At 35.5% G+C, this 19,935-nt stretch overlaps 1 protein-coding gene across 4 annotated transcripts in view; it reads left to right on the top strand.

Annotated features, from left to right (window-relative positions):
- The window catches only part of LOC110995013 (double-stranded RNA-specific editase Adar), a 37,263-nt gene that overhangs the window by 708 nt on the left and 16,620 nt on the right, over positions 1–19,935 (top strand). For 2 of the 4 annotated variants that reach the window (XM_045633688.1, XM_045633687.1), the window contains exons 3-16: positions 882–936; positions 2,879–2,946; positions 4,018–4,161; positions 4,704–4,863; positions 5,843–5,938; positions 6,634–6,777; positions 7,906–7,980; positions 9,528–9,666; positions 10,460–10,571; positions 11,735–11,821; positions 12,747–12,813; positions 12,953–13,121; positions 13,453–13,552; positions 14,036–14,187. In XM_045633688.1, the coding sequence (XP_045489644.1) occupies positions 882–936; positions 2,879–2,946; positions 4,018–4,161; positions 4,704–4,863; positions 5,843–5,938; positions 6,634–6,777; positions 7,906–7,980; positions 9,528–9,666; positions 10,460–10,571; positions 11,735–11,821; positions 12,747–12,813; positions 12,953–13,121; positions 13,453–13,552; positions 14,036–14,187 (1,568 nt within the window). Of the gene's footprint in view, positions 1–226; positions 330–881; positions 937–1,930; positions 2,039–2,878; positions 2,947–4,017; positions 4,162–4,703; positions 4,864–5,842; positions 5,939–6,633; positions 6,778–7,905; positions 7,981–9,527; positions 9,667–10,459; positions 10,572–11,734; positions 11,822–12,746; positions 12,814–12,952; positions 13,122–13,452; positions 13,553–14,035; positions 14,188–19,935 lie in introns of those variants that run through there. The other 2 variants (XM_045633689.1, XM_045633690.1) reach the window with 2 other exon arrangements.

Here is a 19,935-nt window from a genome sequence, read left to right as displayed (position 1 = left end):
CAAAAAACCAGTAGGGCTATGACACTATTTAAATAATTCTACATGCATCATTGTTGTCTCTCTCCTTACAATGGCTAGGGGCAGATGGCTGACTAAGCCTCATAGACATGAGTGCATTGTACAATCTAGATTTTGTTTGCATGTTGTTGCTATGCTAATGTACATGCTCCTATTTGTGCCTTACCTATAGAGATAAAATGTTTGATTTTAAGGAAATTAACTGCTTTAACGTGTGATAAGGAATAGTATAATGGTTGCAGTTCCTTACAATTTCCACATAAGTCTTAGAATTTAAACATGTGACATTGAGACATGTGACATTGAGACATGTGAGTACCTTGTTTGTTCTATACCCTTGATCAAAGAACTGGCAATAAATGTAAATTTAAAACCATGAATATTTATTACTGGCTGACATAAGTGTGCAGATATAAATAAATGATATTATTTTTGGTTCTGTTTGAGTTGGATTTGTAAATAAAGGGAGGCAATACTTGTCATGTCAGATATCTGTTTGCATTTTATATAAAAAAGATAGTTCTGTTTTTGTATAAGTACTTATATTATGGACAGTGGATCTTTGGTTCTTTATAAATATCAATTATTGTAATGAATATGTAAGTGTAATAGAGTTGTGCTTAAGAACTATATATTAAACAATATGAAATAAGTGTTTTATAAAATAGAACATCGCCACCAGAGTTCCGTTCCCTTAAACAATTGGAACATGCCACAAACACTTCGAAATACCTATAACCTGACATTGAATTACATAATTGGATAATTAAGTAGGTGATCAACCTCTAATACTGTTTAACATAAAACAATGCTTCTGCTGGGAATTTATGCAACCAAAATTAATTTTGTTTTTATTTTTTTAGATAAATGGTAAACCATCACCAGATATGAAGAGAAGCACAAAACGGGAGAGATACAGTGAGTACCTATTTATTAAAGTTGAAAGTATTTTTATACATAAATAGAGAGCTGTTATTATCTTGGGATATGGGCAGCGGCAGATTTACCAGCAGGCTGAGTAGGCTGGAGCCTAGGGTGGCGAACTTGTCCCTTTTTTTTGTGACTTACAGAAATAAAAAATAATTAAGTACCTAAATGTTATATCACCACTTAACTGAACCTGTCAAAGTGGGGAATTTTTGTCAAAACAAAAGTCACCTCGGGTAATTGAATATTTAAAAAATGATCGCAAAATTGATTTGTTCAGTGATATTCTGGTTCTACTGTTAAATCAAGAATAAAATGTAGCAATAATTAATCAAGCTTTAGCAATAATTATTACCAAACTTTACTGACTGGAAACTCAAAAAATTACAAACCGGCGGTAAATTTACAAACTATAATTACCTGTTTTTGTCATCCATTTATCAAGAATTAGTACAAGTATCCTTATATAGTTAAATAATTGTAATGAGTGTACCAACTGTTTAGAAATTGGTTTATAATAAATGTTATTAGTTTAGAAAATTTACTCTACAGGTTTAGAATACTATAATCAGTTCTTAATTTGTCATAAGATATGATTTTTTTAAACCAAAGAATCATTTATTAGTGTTTTAATTCTAAAATATTTTCCTCCACAATTTTTTGACCATGTAGACTGTAGGGTATTAAAATGCTTAGGTCAGTAGGGGCAGCAAAATTAAAATAGAATACTGGCGGCAAATGTGTTAATCTGCCACTGGATATGGATTGCAATTTTTACTTGTATATGCCTTGTACAAAAAATATGCTTGCAACCTTTCCAAGCAGAAAATCAAAATATAAAACCATTCACAGTATGTCAATATACATGTACATCTAGTGAAAAAGCAAAGAGTATAATGATGCTTTATTTTATTTATTATAGTTTGCAACAATTTTGTAAATTGAGGGTAGTTTTAAAAACTACATCTGTCAGTCTTAATCACATGTTAGAAGAAGTTGCATTACTGGTGTGGTTATTGAATTTGTGTTTGTGGATTTTCACACTATACAGTATATAGAATTGGATTATAACATCCTCACAACATGACTAATGGTAAATATTTATAATGTTGTTGTTTTGTTTAAAACATTCTTATGGATATTGGCGTGGATTACCTGTATTTGCTAAGGTTTTTTTAGAACCCATTCATTTAGTTAAACACAGTGTATTTTACTCGAATACAATATTTATTATTAATTAGTATATATATATATATATAGTATATTAATTGTTATTAATTAATGCTGAACGCTGCTATATAATGCCCATCATGTTTGTAAATCATTGTTGGCCTATATGGTCGTTTACCACGCCACTTTTATGTCAGATTACTGGATTCTTCATACCTTGGTGAAGTCATGAGGGATCATCTCATCATTTAATCCTGTGATAATTCTGCCAATTATAGCTTGCTATATACATAATTGTGTTTTGTTTGTTTATTTATATATACATTCTAAAACAATGTGTATGCCTTAAAAATACAAGTAAATGTTACATCACAAATTTAACACACACATACACATCAATAACATTAGAACTTAAGCAATATATCAATGGAAAAAAGTAAAGAAATGGCCACAAAATAAACAAAACAAAAACAAATTAGGTATTAATTATAACTAAAACTAAAAGATAAAAATGACAGTAATAAACAAACAAAATTAAAACTTAAACCACATTAAGATTTAAATAAAAAGAGAGTTTTGACTGAAAAGGTTTGAATAACTTTAATGTGTTATTTATTTAATTCTTCATAGTTGATGTTCTTTTGTTTTTGTTATGTGTAACTCTCAATAGTCGGTGCAAGCAAGTGAATATTATAGAAATGTTTCTGTGTTTTTATTATTACATTCTATATTTATTATTTCCTGTAATAATAATTGCTTTCAGGATATGGTGATAGCAGTGATGGACCTCCAGCTAAGAGGATACAAGTTGGTTTTACTATTAATTACCAAGTAAGCAATTTTCATACATAAAGCTCAAAAAAAGCTAAGCTTTTTTATTTAGTTATAAAACAATGTGTATGCCTAAAAAATACAAGAAAATATTTTATCACAAATTTAATACATATACACATCAAATTTATATAACATAATGTATCAAAGGAGAAATAAACAGAATAAAAAATAAAACCTAAAAATATAAAAAACATAATAAATGAGAACTTAAACCTTATTAAGAGCATGATAAAAAATTGTGGATTAATTAAGTATCTGTGAATGTATGAAAATGACAGTTCAACTGTGCCAATATTCTATCTTAATTTTTTTTTACAGTTTGTTAGACGGGTGAACCAATGTGCATAGGTTTTATTTAATTTATTTGGTTTACATTGATTAACAAATATGAGTGTAAACTCGGTTAAATGTAACGACAGAGGGAAGAGATTGCATTCTATCCGACGCCAAAAATGGATTGTCTTCGTAGGGTTTGGTTATTGGGATGCAGATAGGAGATCCATCGACTGTCATGGTTTGACAATCCACAATCTCAGATTGTTTTATATCTGAGATTGTGGATACATTATTGGGTTCGGACGTTAGGGTCCCTAAAGAAAAGGGCGTACCTATTCTTAAAGGGCCGGTAACGCAATCTCGAGTGTCCTTAGGCGGCGGTAACACTTAACAGATGAGCCTCCTGCTCCTTTGCCCGCTGTTCTATAAAAAAAACATTTATTTTCAAATTTCTGGTGGGCGTTTTCTGCCCAACCGGCCATTCCAATTATTAGTAGGTACGACAAATGGCGCACTGTGAGCGTCTGGAATTATTCCAAATATATAACGGATTCGTCTAGTAAAATACTTATTGAATCCCAAAGCGAAATTGTGTTGTCAAAAACTATCAATCATAATGTCGTACAAATATTTGAACCTTGTCAACCTTCAACCCAGAGGTTATGCCAACCCAGCTGTCCATCAGAGAAATATGTTGGGTTTCCAGTAGAAGACAGATCTGTGTCACTTATCAGAAAACGCCAAGTTTAAAAAAAAATCCGTACGAATGTTTTAATCAATAATTAATTGCAGGTGTTAACAAGAGCAGCGGAATCCGTATCATCAGGTGCGAAGTCACCTGTGTCAGCCCTGAATGAGCTGGGTATTAAAGTAACATACACTGTGCTCGACTATAGAGGCCCACCGCACTGTCCTAGCTTTACTGTGGCAGTTACTGTAAGTATATTTTTTTTCGCCTATGGCGCAGGCTGTAGTCTTTCGACCATTCCGCCTGGTCTTTAGTAGAATTTTTCAATTAATTATATTTTAGGTTCATCTATGACTTTCGTAAATTTCAATTTCTTTTCAAAACCATGTTTTAATTTTTAAGTTATGTCAAATCGATGTAAGTATTATGTTAACAAGCATAGACTAGAGATTTTGAAATTTGATTACACAAGTAACGTTTACAGAATTCAAATTTTTCAGTGGCTCTTAAATGTCATATCTTTATAGCAATAGGACACAAGAATTAAGATAAAGAAAAAAATATTTTATGTGATTAAAGCACACACACATATACATATAAGAAATACAAATATCTCTTTAATCATAAATGGGCCTAACTCAGTTTTAAGTCGCTGTCACCAGCCCTGATTTTCACTGCATCCATATTTTCTTGTACTATCAGCATATACAATGAAGCAAAAGAAATAAAAATAGTGTGTCTACTTACGGGGCAAATATTAGACATTTTTAAGAGAGGTTTTATATTCTAGGCGGCTGATATGACATTTAAAGGTCACGGCACAAGCAAGCGCGACGCAAGAGCCAATGCTGCAAAGGTCTGCCTCAATACGCTGTTGGCGAATGCCGGACAGATAATGCCGAAAAATAATGATATTGATTTTAGCAATGATCAAGTTGTACACGCATCTGGTGAGTTTTTTTTAGTATTTTTCAATGAAGCAATATTGCTAAGATGCAAAACGTCATTTATATGCAGAAGAAACAGGGTCGGTTATAGGACACAGCCTTGTGGCACTCCAGCGTTCATGGGTTTAAGGAACATGCCGTCGATGACGACTGATGCTCCAATCGGCCAGAAAACTGAAAATCCAGTCGCATAATTTCTTGGGAAGCTCGTTGTATGCTTCGTGAGGTGCGCTTTATGCCACACCTGATCGAAGGCTTATACAATATCCAAACTAACCGGTAGCACTTCCCCCTTTAACTAAATTGTCTCTGTCCATATGTATAAGGGCAGAGTAGTAGTATACCTTACACCAGCTGAACTCGTGGTCGAAAGCCGTATTGATAATCGCTAATCAGCTGGTGTTCCTCTAGATACCACAACAGCTTGCCATTAGGCAGGCTGACAGGTGCTTTAGTAGTTATAGTTGAGTTAGCAAAAGATATTGGATCCATTAACGGGGCCTCCTATGAGTCTTAATTATCGGGAAGGGATCTCTTATTCTCGGAAAGGAATACCACATTAGAGGCCGCGCGCTATGTATACGTTGCGTGTACGTGTGGTATACGCCGATAAATCAATTATTGTTATAATTTTTGATGTGAAACATCTATAGCCGCACGTAAAACCGATTTCTGGCGTGGGGACGCATGCCGTGGCGACGCGTCGCCACGCTATATGATATACAGTCTAAATGCAGTAGTAAATTTCACATAAAAATATTTAATGAAAATAATGTTTATTCAACAAATAGTCATCGTTATCTGGAAAAATATCGTAATATTTTATTTTATCTGTATGACATATTTAGTTTCTATCACAATCTGTTCTTTTCTGCATATTACTTTTACAAAATAATGTCGTTGTTTCACATCTGCCAGGCGTCCCGTGACCGCTCACATTTTTTTTTATTTTGCTTTATAACTTTTGTTTCTCTAATTCCAGTGCCGAAATTCCAACTCCCGCTAAAACCCAGCCAGGTTGAGGAGACAGCCGTATTGCAGGAGGCACTGGTACCAGTGCCGGTTAAAGAAACCCGTGGTATGTCCAAAGATAGCTTTTCATTTTCCTCATCTATTAGCACCCTAAATATATTCAAAGACAAGAGTGACTCCCAAGTTGAAGTTTTCGCTCGTGTGGAGGAAAATATTGTATGGAAACCGTGCCTTCTTTGAATAGTGGAGAAGTACTGTTATTTTTGAGGTTTCTAATGTGATGTCGTAAATAATTACATTATTCCGCTTACATTGCAAATGCAGGCTACGAGTTTTATCAAAATAATGTACTAAGTATTGTACACAGTGAAAAGGTCTACAGAAAAGTCCATGATGGTATATGTCTATCTGTTATGGATAACCACCCACAAAAACTTATTTTTGTCATTTACTTTTTACGAAAAATAATGGCTAATTTTCGAAGCGATTTTAACCAATACAGCATTAATCCTTAACCAATTAAATACCTTGAATACATTGTTCATTTAATATAGATCTATATACAGCCATTTACAGCTTATTTAGCAGCGATCGAACGCGTATATTATCGGAGCTTTCCAGCGACGGAAATCACAATACATAATAAAAACCTGCTTTTCATCAGCATTGCACCCGTGCGAAGCTGGGGCAGGTCACTAGTTAAAATTAAGTTTCTTATGTAAATAAATCTTTTTCTTAAGTTCTTTAAACATTTTTTTCTTTTATGTAATGCGAAGTGTTAATAAATAAATACATTCGCAGATGTAAATGAACCGGCTCCATTGTTCACTCCAGTATACAGTCTTCCATCGCACAAAAGCCCTGTCAATATTGTGTATGAGACTTTCCCGGGAGTTGTATTCAGTACAACTCTAGGTGACGGGTCACCACTCGATTCGGAGACTGGTGAGTGATTTCAGAATTATGGGATAGGTTAGGTTAGTTTAGGATTTCAGAATTATGGGATAAGTTAGGTTAGTTTAGGATTTCAGAATTATGGGATAGGTTAGGTTAGTTTAGGATTTCAGAATTATGGGATAGGTTAGGTTAGTTTAGGATTTCAGAATTATGGGATAGGTTAGGTTAGTTTAGGATTTCAGAATTCTGGGATAGGTTTGGTTAGTTTAGGATTTCAGAATTCTGGGATAGGTTTGGTTAGTTTAGGATTTTAGAATTATGGGATAGGTTAGGTTAGTTTAGGATTTCAGAATTATGGTATAGGTGGACAACGAGCTGATAAACACTTTTTCTTTCGCCCATGATCCCGCCACGCCAGGAGATTTGCGAAAGCATTGACCTTTAGGTGTCTATGGGTCCAAAAGTAACTTCGGAAATACCTGAATTGGCAGCTGGTTCCATAATTTTTTTTTTATAGAACAGGGGGTTTGCATGAGGGTGATCTGATGTTAAGTGATACTGCCACCCATGTACACTCTCAATGCCAAAGGGCTCGCGAGTGCATTGCCGGCCTTTTAAAAATTTGTATGCTCTTTTCTTGTAAGTCGAATTGGTTCGGAAATACTTCAGGTGTTTATTTATTTCGTAATGCAACGGCTAACATAAATTATGTATGACATAAAAACAATTATACTAAGGGCCTGTTTCACAATGTCCGGATAAGTTCCAAATAAGCTATTTATTACTTATTGGTATGATAAACAGTACTTTTGCGTTTCACGACTGTCAAATAGCGCTATTAGTCATGAAATGCCAAGTATATTATTCGGAACTTTTATCTTTCGAATAATTTATGTGTTGCATTGTGAAACAGGCTCTTAATATATAGCCATAGATGGAACATAAATATATGCTTTAGCGTGCGACTCTCATCTCTGAGGTTCTAGGTTCGATCCTCGCCTGTGCCCGAGTTAAATGACGTGGAATGGCTTATATAAAATAAACAAATTTTATTTTTATTCTTGAACATATTTCACGATAGCTTACCAATACAATGCAATGATGGATATTAGTGCAAAGAACCCTGTCACCTGGAGAGGTCTCAATCTATAACTGAGGCCTATTCTTTTATTTCAGTTCCAGCACAAATAAGTCATAGCATGCGTTTCAAGACTGTCTGCAAGATCAAAGAGCAAATCTTCGAAGGATATGGTATGTATGGAAAATAAGTTTTGCTGGCGTTTAGCAAGTACACATGTCAGAAGTGAAACTTGAACCCAATAGATGATTACCAGTATATGTGTGTGTGTGTGTGTGTGTGTGTGCGTGCGTGTGGGGACTCCGTTTCCGCAATTAGACTCTTAATAGGTCCGTTGTGCGTGAAGTCCTGGCTAACTAAGCCAGCCCAACTCCTTCCAGTACAGAAGCTTCCTGGGCACTTCGCAGGCTTCTCGGAGCGACCTCATTGTTCCGATGATTTCTTTACTGTTTCCTCTGCGCTGAGACAGCCTCTGCACATGGGGCTATCTGTCACGCCTAGTACATGGAGTGATCATATACTGGTAGTATATGATCACTCCATGTATTTGTATATCTATATTCATACTGTATACGTGCTAATGATTATATAAATAAATAAAAAAATCTGCATTTACTGCACCAGACGTTATGCGGCAGAATTGCCATCTAAAGTTGTAATATGTAACTACTAAACGAATACATCAACCAATAGCCTCTCTTACTCTCTCTCACAACCTTCCTCACTTGCTTGCTCCTTACTTTCGCTCCATTGCTATTTGCTTCATGCTACATTCACCCTTTCTCACTCGCTCTCAATCGCTGTCCCTTTCCTTTGACAAAAACGCTGCACATCTTCGTGACGCTAATATTATTATTGCGTTTCATCCTTAAAAATTTTACCCTCATGCGCCTAAAGAAGTTTCACTTATTATTGGGCAAGAGCATCTTATGTTAAGTTATACCGCCCATGGATACTCACATTGCCAGAGGGCATTGGAAGTGCGTTGCCGGCCTTTATATACAGAACAGGGGGCTATTGGGCAAGAGCATTTTATGTTAAGTCATACCGCCCATGGACATTCACATTGCTGGAAAACTCGCAATTGCATTGCCGGCCTTTAAAATGACAATCCACAACACGTATATATAATATTTCTATACATTAAGCACATTTTATTTGAAATATTAGTTCTTTATTATTAGGCTACGAAAAATAACTAGGCTTTAGGTTTTCCTTCTCCTTCTTGTCTTCAAGTTTCTTTCTCCATAAAAACTTTTGAGTCCAAGGAATAAATTACTCGAATTGGTCCGTTTTCGATTTACCAACATTTTTAAATTAATTTCATATAGATAGATGCAAATACAAATAATTAACTGAACACGTCAATTTGAAAAAGGTTTTTTGATGTGAAACATCTATAGCCGCACGTAAAACCGATTTCTGGCGTGGCGACGCATGCCGTGGCGTCGCGTCGCCACACTATATGATATACAGTCTAAATGCAGTAGTAAATTTCACATTAAAAATATTTAATGAAAATAATGTTTATTCAACAAATAGTCATCGTTATCTGGAAAAAAATCGTACTATTTTATTTTATCATTATGGCATATTTATTTCCTATCACAGTCTGTTCTTTTCTGCATATTACTTTTACAAAATAATGTCGATGTTTCACATCTGCCAGGCGTCCCGTGACGGCTCACATTTTTGTATAATACTGTATTATTAAACACAGGTTCTAGTAAAAAGCAATCGAAGCTGGCAGCTTCGAGATCAGCGTTGGCCAACCTTCTGGGAACACCGACGGAGCAAATCACAACGCCAACCACATATTGCAATACGCTCCCACAATACATCGCCGATCACGTTTCTAAGTAAGTAATCTTTTATAAATATTTCTTAAAAGGCCGACAACGCACTCGCGAGCCCTCTGGCATTGAGTGTCCATGGGCGGCGGTATCACTTAACATCAGGTGAGCCTCCTGCCCGTTTGCCCCCTGTTAACGTCATTAAATATATATAAAAAAATATATTCTTTAAGTGGCCAGTATCATGGCGCATTAGTAAAACCTTTTTGGTCACGAGACGAGAAAACATACATTGACAATTAACTTTTTTTTTTACTTTTGAAACTGGCCTAAAGTAAAAAATGAAAAAAAAACTTTCAAATAAAAATTTGTAACCAGCTTTCTGCAGGGGCAACTTTGATGAAATTTGCGGGTTTAGATTTACAATAAGATTGTTAATTTGTATTTAATTAATACTAGCAGTATGTAATTTATATTAATACTAGCAGACTTGGCCAAGCCTTGCTTTGGCTAAGGTTTATATTATATTACATAGTAGTAAATTAATCAAGGGAAACGGTAGGAGAACTTATGTGAAACGTTGGTACTTTTAACACAGCGCCATCTGTTAGAATTGTATCAAATAATAAACAAATAATTTGCAATAAAATAATTGCGGGTATATATTGAGATGTAAGCTATCCTATCTTTTAAGTTAGATCAAACTGCACATTTGCAAATTTGATTGATATCGGTTCGGTAGTTTAGGAGTCCATCGCGGACAAACATCGTGACAGGAGATTTATATATATTAAGATTTTTTATTTTTGAAAGTATTTCCAATTTAAATCCGTTTATCAAGTTCATATATTAATTTCAGATTGATAAATGAGAAATTCACCGAACTTATGCGGAATGATCCGGCGCATTCCAAGCGAAAAGTCTTGGCTGGAATCGTTATGACCGTTGGAGAGGGTATAGAAAAGTCGAAGGTAAGGAAAATTATGTTTTCACTAACATATTGGGCATTTCACGTGATGCGGGCAGCGAAAAATAATTATATTCTACATTTTATTTTTTTATTTATTTTCACTTCGTTGCTAGAAAGAAACACAAATAACACAATATATATATATATAAATTACAAGGGATGCAACGGGCGGCCTTATCGCTAACAAGCGATCTCTTCTAGGCAACCCTAGTAAGAAAAGAAAACAATAAATAAAAAAATGATGAGTGCAAGAAGTGCATAACCAGAAGTTATATAAAAAACAAAATAAATTTATATTTATAAATAGAACCTTAATCTATTAATAACTATATATATTATAATAACTAACTAAAACTAAAAAGCTAATCTTACAATTAATTCAAGAATAGCAAATAGAGAATTACATTTACAAAAAAAATTTTAGTCAATTAGGTTAGACTTTCTTTTTTTTATAAAATACTAGCTGACACGGCAAACGTTGTTTTGCTATGTATGTTATTTCTATGACATATTTTAAATTCTACTACAATTATAATATTTGATTGACATCTTGCAACCTGATTGCGGATCTGGGGATAGATTAAAAAAAATCGGGATGTAAAAATAGGGGTTGATCGTACAAGACTAAGAGTGAAAATTGAGGAGAAATGAATTTTTTTATTGTCATCACAAAATATTTTTTTTTTTTTGCCAAAAACTTAGTTTTTAATTAACAAATAAAAAATAAGGGGTGATCGTAGAGGGGTATTATTGTATAGTGTATCGTGAAAAAATGAAAACGAAAAATTTTGTCTAAAAAGTAAATAAAAAAACTTAGAGGTGGACCCTTAACATTTAGGGGGATGTTAAGGGTTCATGTATCAAATTTTATATGCATATTCAGTAGGTCTGAGAATCGGTTGCTATCTATTTTGCATACCCCTAAGCGATATCAAGATTTTTTTTAAATATTCTTGACGATTTTTTTTGTTTTTTATTTTTTATTATACAACATATAAAAATACATACAACCCTTAATTTTTCCGCTTTACAATTAACACCTATTTTTTATTTGATAGCTGTGCAATGATGCTGGCCACTTTAAAAAAAAGTTTTAAATATTTCATGGTCTAAATGTTCATATTTCGATATACAATGTCAATTGTCAAAATCCAATATTTACAGATTATAGCAGTATCTACTGGGACTAAATGTGTTTCCGGCGAATATATGTCGGTTAGTGGAAGAGCTGTCAACGATTGTCATGCTGAGGTCAGTAATAGGAGTTTTCAGTATGATTCTTTTTTTTTTAATGGCTTTAATTTGTGCCATCGGATTTTGATGCGGTTTTTTTAATAGATAGAGTGAGGTTCAAACTTCAAGGCTTCAAGAGGAAGGTTTATATGTATAATAACATCCATTAAATAGTGGAGAAGTACTGTTATTTTTGAGGTTTCTAATGTGATGTCGTAAATAATTACATTTTTTCCGCTTACATTGCAAACGCAAGCTGAACCCTACGAGTTTTATCAAAATAATGCACAAAGTATTGTACACATTGAAAAGGTCTAAAAGTGATGGTATATGTCTATATGGTATATGTCGCGTATATTATCGGAGCTTTCTAGCGACGGAAATAACAATACATAATAAAAACCTGCTTTTCATCAGCCTTGCACCCGTGCGAAGCTGGGGCGGGTCACTAGTTAGTTTATAATTCTTTAAGTTCTTTACTTGTGACCTTACTCTGTAACTGTTATTTCTTGCTCGTATGGAGTCAATAAGTTACAATAATTGAAAACAAGACGCTTGATGTGTCAAGTTAGCTGATGCTTAACATAGATGGCGTATTTTTAAATAAATAATTATTATAATTGAGCAGTGTTGGCCAAGTGGCTTCAGCGTACGACTCTCATACCTGAGGTTGAAGGTTCGATCCCGGGCTGTGCACCAATGGAGTTTCATTCTATGTGCGCATTTAACATTCGCTTGTAAGGCGAAAGAAAACATCACAAGAAAATGATTGTATCAAAAATCGATATGTGACAGACTTTTTTTTTACTTTTACTTTTTTTGATCTACTTTTCTATCAAATGATCAAAGAAACGGATGCAATTAGAGACCTTAATAGCCCGATAATTATTATTTTAGATAGTACCCTCAAATTTAAGTTAAAATTACATTATTTCCTCATTAGGTGGCCGCGCGACGTTGTCTACAGCGATATCTGTACAATCAATTGTTGATGTACGCAAGTTCTAAAAGTAAGTTCTTTTTACATGTTTTCAGCAAGGTTACTCCTTAAAATCAATGTCCAAATGTTCCGTAAAATATAGAAAGTGATTTTACCATAGCCAAAACAAATTGAGGCACACAGAACATACACTTTTTGTATTTGTTTAGATCCCCGTATGCCAATAGAGGAATCTGATCTAGAGCCTTTGCCGGAAGGTGGATACAGATTAAAAGAGAATAGGCAACTCCATTTATATATAAGTACAGCGCCTTGTGGTGATGGAAGGATATTCAGCCCTCATGAGACGCAGACGGAACGGGATAAACATCCAAACAGGTTTGGATTTCTCTATTTCTTTCTGATTTCTGTATCTTTTCCGGATTTCTCTATTTCTTTTCCTTCAGATTTCTGTATCCTGATAGAATGGAAGTTATTCTGCTAAGGATATATAAAAAGAGTGACAGAGAGTTTATTTACCAGTTCTTCTTTTTCGTTCTACGCCCTTGATATGAGAACTGGCAATAAAAGTTTAAAATAAGCAGCATTTAATATTTCTTCTTTTTAATTTATTCTTTTTATACATTCACCGAAATGGAATTTTTTATAATTTTAAAATCGAACTAATGAATCAATTGGAAAATTTTACGATATCTCTGTGTGATTTTAGATTTTCTCGAGGGCAGCTTCGTAGCAAGATTGAATCCGGCGAAGGGACAATTCCAGTGAAGAAGTCTGCGTTCATACAAACATGGGATGGAGTTTTACAGGTATTTTATTAGTTTCGATCCATTGTCAAATGTCTCCGGCCCGAAGGACCAGCATGTCTCAAATATCAGGTAGATAGCCTCATTTGCAGAGGCTATTTCAGTGCAGAGGAAAGTCATCCACGTAGTTCTGGAACGCATGCCTGTGGCTAGCGAACTTACAGAAATCCTCGGAGCAGTGAGGTCCCTTCGTGAAGCCTGCGAAGTGCCCAGAAGTCTGTGCTTCTGTAAGGAGCTAGTCTGGCCTTGTTAGCCAGGATTTGACGCAACGGACCTAGTGAAAGTGCGTAAACTGTGCCACTAACCTGGAACGCACTACTGCATGGTTATTATTTTATAATAATAATATAAATAAAGGCCAGTAACGCATCGACGAATAACCATGGTCTGCCTATTATGGCTGTTCCATACGCTGTACGAAACTGTTTTAGTTAGTGTAGTTATGTTTTTTGTTAAAAAGGAATTTATATCAAATATATTTTATAGGGCGAGCGTCTTCTAACAATGTCGTGCTCGGATAAAGTGGCGCGCTGGTGTGTCACCGGCCTACAGGGAGCGCTTTTATCGCAACTCATCAAGCCTATTTACCTCGATTCGTTGGTGCTTGGGTCCTTGCTGCATACGGAGCATATGTATAGGTAAGTTGTTTTTTTTATATATCTGCTAAAAAGTTTCAGATATTATCAAGCAAAATTAAATTCGCGATTGGATACTGATTATTACCATTATGCTTTGCTAATTAAATGGTGCTCCGCATTTTTTGACAGATGACAGTTGACTTTTACAAATGACAGCTGTCACTTGACATGTGACGGCTTTATGGTCAAAAAAAGAAAGCTCTTCTAAACTGTCAAGTAAAAGGTGTCAACTTAAGGAAAATTTGTTTGCGTTACGCATCGTAGTTTCTGCGCAAGACACAAACAGGGTTTGAAATTTTTCAGTAAATAAAATGAGAAACTTTAGCCAATTATATTTATTAAACTATATTAATTATTCTATAGAAAATGGCGGTTGTCGATGTGTCATTAAGTAATAGGTTCCTCGGGCCCTGAAATCGTTAATAATTTTAGTCTCCAAATATGGAATTAGACATATATAGAGTGACCACTACTTAAAACAAATCAATCTATTATTCAATATATTGTCTTATTATTCTAAAGAGACATTAAAAAAATATCTTTACAATCTAGTCATACTAAAGACTTACAACTAATTTAAGGGTCTGTTTCACAATGTCCGGATAAGTTCCAAATAAGCTATTTATTACTTATTGATAGGATGAATAGTATTTTTGCGTTTCAGGACTGTCAGATGGCGCTATTCGTCATGAAACGCGAAGTATCTTATTTGGAACATTTATCTTTCGAATAATTTATGTGTTGCATAGCTATTTGGTACTTTATCCATACATTGTGAAACAGGCCGTAAGTCTAATTTACTAAAAAGGACTTTTAAAATTAGTGTCTAATGACACTACTTACAGTCTCTATTCAAAAGGAAGACACTTGTGTAAGTTTTTAAATTGACACAAACTACGCAGACATTGAATTTAAACAAATTTTTTAATGACTTTCCTATTCACTGTTAATAGTCAAAAAATCTCGCCTTCCAAACAAATTCATCAAAAAATTATTCCTGCCAACTTCGAAGCTAAATTTTCTGGGTCGGTCAGAATTTATATCCCTAAACATAATATTATACAGATCCTGTGGTGTTTTTATTGATGTATTGATTTCTCTGATTTGATTTTTAAAGAATCCAAAAATCTTTAACATGGGAAAAATTGATCTACGTAATCTCTTGGGGGCAGGACTGAATATGTTTTTTATGTTGAGTTCCGGTCCATGTAAACTTGGTACAAATGGATTCCTTTTGATACTCCAAGTTTTACCTGAAATGAGAAACGTGCAATCCTTAACCGTGGTGCAAAATTGTGCAAATTTCTAAAATACGTGTTCATGTGTGTCACAATACAAGAAGCAGATGAGTTATATGAAATAGCCTACTGACATTCAGAACTTTCTGAAACAAAGTACTGAAATAGGAGAAGAGTCTGAAACAAATCTATTCCAGTCAGATTCCAAGAAGTCCTATAATCCCGTATTCAACGAAGAGCTATTTGACGACCAATCCCTCTGAATGGCTTAATCCCTTGCCGATATTAAGAGTCCATGGAAAGATGGTTCAGATTTATGCTCAGCTGAGTTTCATCATCGGATGTGGAGGCAGAATACAGAATTCCACTCGTATCCTCTTGTCTGTCGTTCTAAAATTGAGCATTTTTAAGTTTTCGCTGCGCAGCACCACTACGCAGAGCTACCCATTGAAATATTTCCGAACCTATTAGAAATAGGGCCCTTCAAGAAAAGAGCGTACCAATTCTTTAAAGGTTGGCATTTGATACCCCTTTATCACTTAACATCAGGAGTGTCTTCTGCCCATTTGCCCCCTCTTCTATAAAAAAACAACACCTTATTGTTCATCTTTGATAGACCTTGATTAAACATACAACCCGCTGGAACTTTACGGCAGCTAATAATCATTGAGACTGGACAGATGTACTGGACAATGGTATATTGAAACAATTAAAATAAACAATACCCCGTATTCCATATCTCTGTGCATATCACAGAGCTATTGCCAAATAAAGTAAGACAAGCTTAGTATATGGTGGAAGGATGGTGTACTTCCATTGGAAGCTAATAGGATCTTCTCTTCTCGATCCTCGATCTGTCTAGCCACTGTCTAGCCGGCTCGAATGAAGGGTATAGGGCATTAGGCTAGGCCGTAGAAGATGTATATGTCGCAGTAAAAAAGATAAATCAGGGAGATAATTGAATGTCTAGACGGTTCATTCAATATCGATATTCAATCAAGTCGCTACAGTTCCATCAGAAAAATGAAATTTACGATAAAACAAAACACGGAATTTCTAAGCTCTCAGTTCTTCACGATCACACCGAAATAACAATACCAAATCGAATAGTCGACTCCGCCTTGATTATTCAATCAAAAAAACAACTCACACAACAAATCAACGTTGCACAATGTTTGCCAAAAGAAAGATTGAAAGTAATCCGCTGTTGTCGTGACCGCCATCTTGTTTTACATTTTTAATTAACACGCTGGCTTTCGGTCAGACAGATAGTTAAACGTTTTTGACGCTGCTTTATTTCAAAATGCTAGCGACTTGATTAAATATCGCTCTTTAATGAACTGTCTAGAGATTCAATTAACTCTCTGATTTAACTACTTTACTGCGACATATGTATCATTATCTATCAGAAAAAATAGGGTATGATGTCACGACAACTTCAAAAACTGCCGAACATGAAGGAATCTAACAAAATCCGAAAATGGAGAAAATAATGATGAAGCGAATTTAAAGCTGAATTTTACAAAGCACGAAATATCATGTGATAGCCTCAAAGCCATAAGTGACCCATAATCCCAAAAGTCCTTACGTCCTATCCACCCCGTATCCCATATTTGTTCTCTTTGCGCTGGAACATCTGCCATGCTTATACTCCTTCCACGAATTACATTCGGACGCAACAAAAGCTTTTGGACGAAGCACAGATTCGCTGTAAAACCTATAGGATCGCCAGTGACTGCAGAAATCTGTTGGGTTAAGAAGTATTTTGTTAGTAAGAGTCACTAAGAAAGGGTATTTTCATTCGTTGTAGGAAAGTGAGAGAAAGCCATCAGCATCAGGTAGAGATTACTAGAGATTCAGGCTTCAGCGACACTCATCCCTTACGTCCAAGGTTACGAGGTCTAGAAAATATCACAAGGAAACCGTCTTGCCTAAAAAAAAGTCGATGGCGTGTGATCACCAACTTGCGTATTAGATTGACATATCATAAAACAATTAGACATCTGAAGCCTGGAACTAAAAAGATTGTAGCTCCACCGATTTATTTTTTAATGCAGAGATAGAGCCCACGTGTTCAAAAACCTTTGATGGCGTTTTCTTTTTATTTAGGGGGCAGAGAACACAGATCGCCAGTTGCTACGATCCTGTCATTCCTCTCTCAGTACATCAACTTTCATAACATTCAGCATGCGTGCTCGGTGGTTTTCTTTTTAAAGGAATATATAGAGTTAAGCTTTATCGGAGAGAACTTCGTAGGCGATCTTATACGAACATTTATTTAACAATTCCTGTTGCGGTATGACGACCTCCAATTCGCAGCCAGGTTGTGGGCTCATGCCACCATTGGGAAAGAAGTCCACGTGGCCTACGGGACGGTTAAAACCTGAAATGCAAAGGACCAGTGTTAGATACGTCTCAATAGAGAGATCGTCTTATGAAGAAATGTAAGAAGATTTTCTGAGGATTTTGGGTACTTGGCACTCCTGCGCAAACTGGTGATGGTCCCCATTCTATCGGAGTATTTAGGCCTGTGAGCTTGTGTATCTGTGATCACTCCTTTCACCAAATATCCAGGCTCAGTTGTGATTACCCACCGTATTGTGATCAACAGAAATGTACTTACCAAATATACCAGCGTCCGTGTGAATGACGTCCACAAATTCAGCATCAGATGGATCCAACCTCTGTTCCAGTGGCACGTTGTCGAATAGAGGAAATGCCGGGTCCAAACCCGTTATACGGGACACGCGACCTGAATAATAAAAATGTGTTAATAACCCTCAACTGGTTGATAACGTGACTCTCTTTTCTTTCGCACCCAGGTTGCTATTCGAGAGGCACTTTGCGGAATAGAGAGAACGCTGGAACAAATAACTTTCAAAGGATATGCGAGGTAAAAACGCTGTAAATTGCAACTAGCGGAAGAACATGACTCTCTTTTCTTTCGCACTTCAGTTGCTTTTTGAGATTTGTCTAATGGAATGCCGGCTACAAATTAACTAGAGACGCGTGTTAAAAACGGTGTAATAATGTATAAGCCGCAAAAAGTTATATTATGAGTTATGACTCTCTTTTCTATCGCACTCCAGTTGCTATTCAATTGGCACTTGGTCGAGTATAGAGAATGTCGAAACTATATATAAAGGATATATAAAATCCTCAATCTGTGAAGCATAGCTATATTCTCTCTCTATCTAATAATCGAATCTGAAGAAATATACCTGATTTTAAGCTGTATCCAGCTACTCCGGCACTCTGCGATCCCAAACTGTGACCAACGAAGTGTGTCTTTGACAATTTCAGACCTCTGAAAATATTTTTTTCTTATCTTATGACATGGGATGGTAACACATTGAGCTATGCACCAATGGACATTCTTTCTATATGTGAATATACAAAAGGAAAACGCGTATGTGTGAATAAACAAAAAAAAGAAGAAAAACGCGTGGAAACCGGCTTGCCTTATACCCAAAATATCGACGGCGTGTGTCACACAGAAGACTGATCACCTAATTGCCTATTAGATTGACAATCATGAAATAGATTTTCTTTGATTGTCTTGTTTGGTGATTACGTCAACAGTAATGATTTACTTTTTCACACATATAACCCACACATAGCCTGCTTCAAAACGAGATGTATTTTAGAGAATTTTTGAGTTTGCTTACTTTTGCTGACAAGAGGAATGGGGGAGGGGATAAATTGCAGTAAATCTGTTTAATGCAAATTGACGTACTTAGCGTGTGTAAGATACAAAATTTTGTAAACCTGATTCGTCACAAATTTATTAACCACCTGGAGACTAAATAGTCGACAAATTCAGCTGCAATCCTCCCAATGTACCAGGTGTTAGAAGCCGCTGTAAAGTACCAAGGTCCTGCCTCCAGGTGTTGCGCATCTACCATTATGACGTTAGTGTCTTGTCGCTGAATGTAAGCTGGGAATAGTTAAAATCCTATATTAAAAATGTATTTTTCATTAAATTTTTAAAACACAATTATTATATTTGGTTCGTAACCCTTATACCTTCTCTAACTAAGAGGGCGCTGCCGTCGTTTGAAGTTTCCATAAAGGCGTGGAAGTAGACCACGGTCTCATCATTGAAGTCTATGCTCGATGCGAATAAGCTCTCATCATCGTCTATGGTTAGCGTGTACGGTTCGTTGGGGTTGTGTCTGTAAATTATTATAAAATTAAAATCCGCCGCCGCCTAAAGGCCTCGGACTACAAATAAATTCTTTATGTAAATATGATAATATATAACGCCTGCGGAAACGTATCGCTAAGTTATATATGTGGCAGCCGACTAGCTCGATTTTTTTTATATAGAACAGGGGGCAAACGGAAGGAGGCTCACCTGATGTTAAGTGATACCGCCCATGGACAGAGCCAATGCCAGAGGGCTCGCGAGTGCGTTGCCGGCATTTTAAGAATTGGTACGCTCTTTTCTTAAAGGCTTATTACACCACGCGATATTCAGACAGTCTTACTAAGATTCAGCCTAGTGTAA

The sequence above is a fragment of the Pieris rapae genome, chromosome 24 (assembly GCF_905147795.1).
Source record: "Pieris rapae chromosome 24, ilPieRapa1.1, whole genome shotgun sequence".
Classification (NCBI taxonomy): Eukaryota; Metazoa; Arthropoda; class Insecta; order Lepidoptera; family Pieridae; genus Pieris; species Pieris rapae.
Note: the sequence above shows the minus strand (reverse complement) of the source record. Positions and strands in the feature narration are given on the sequence as shown.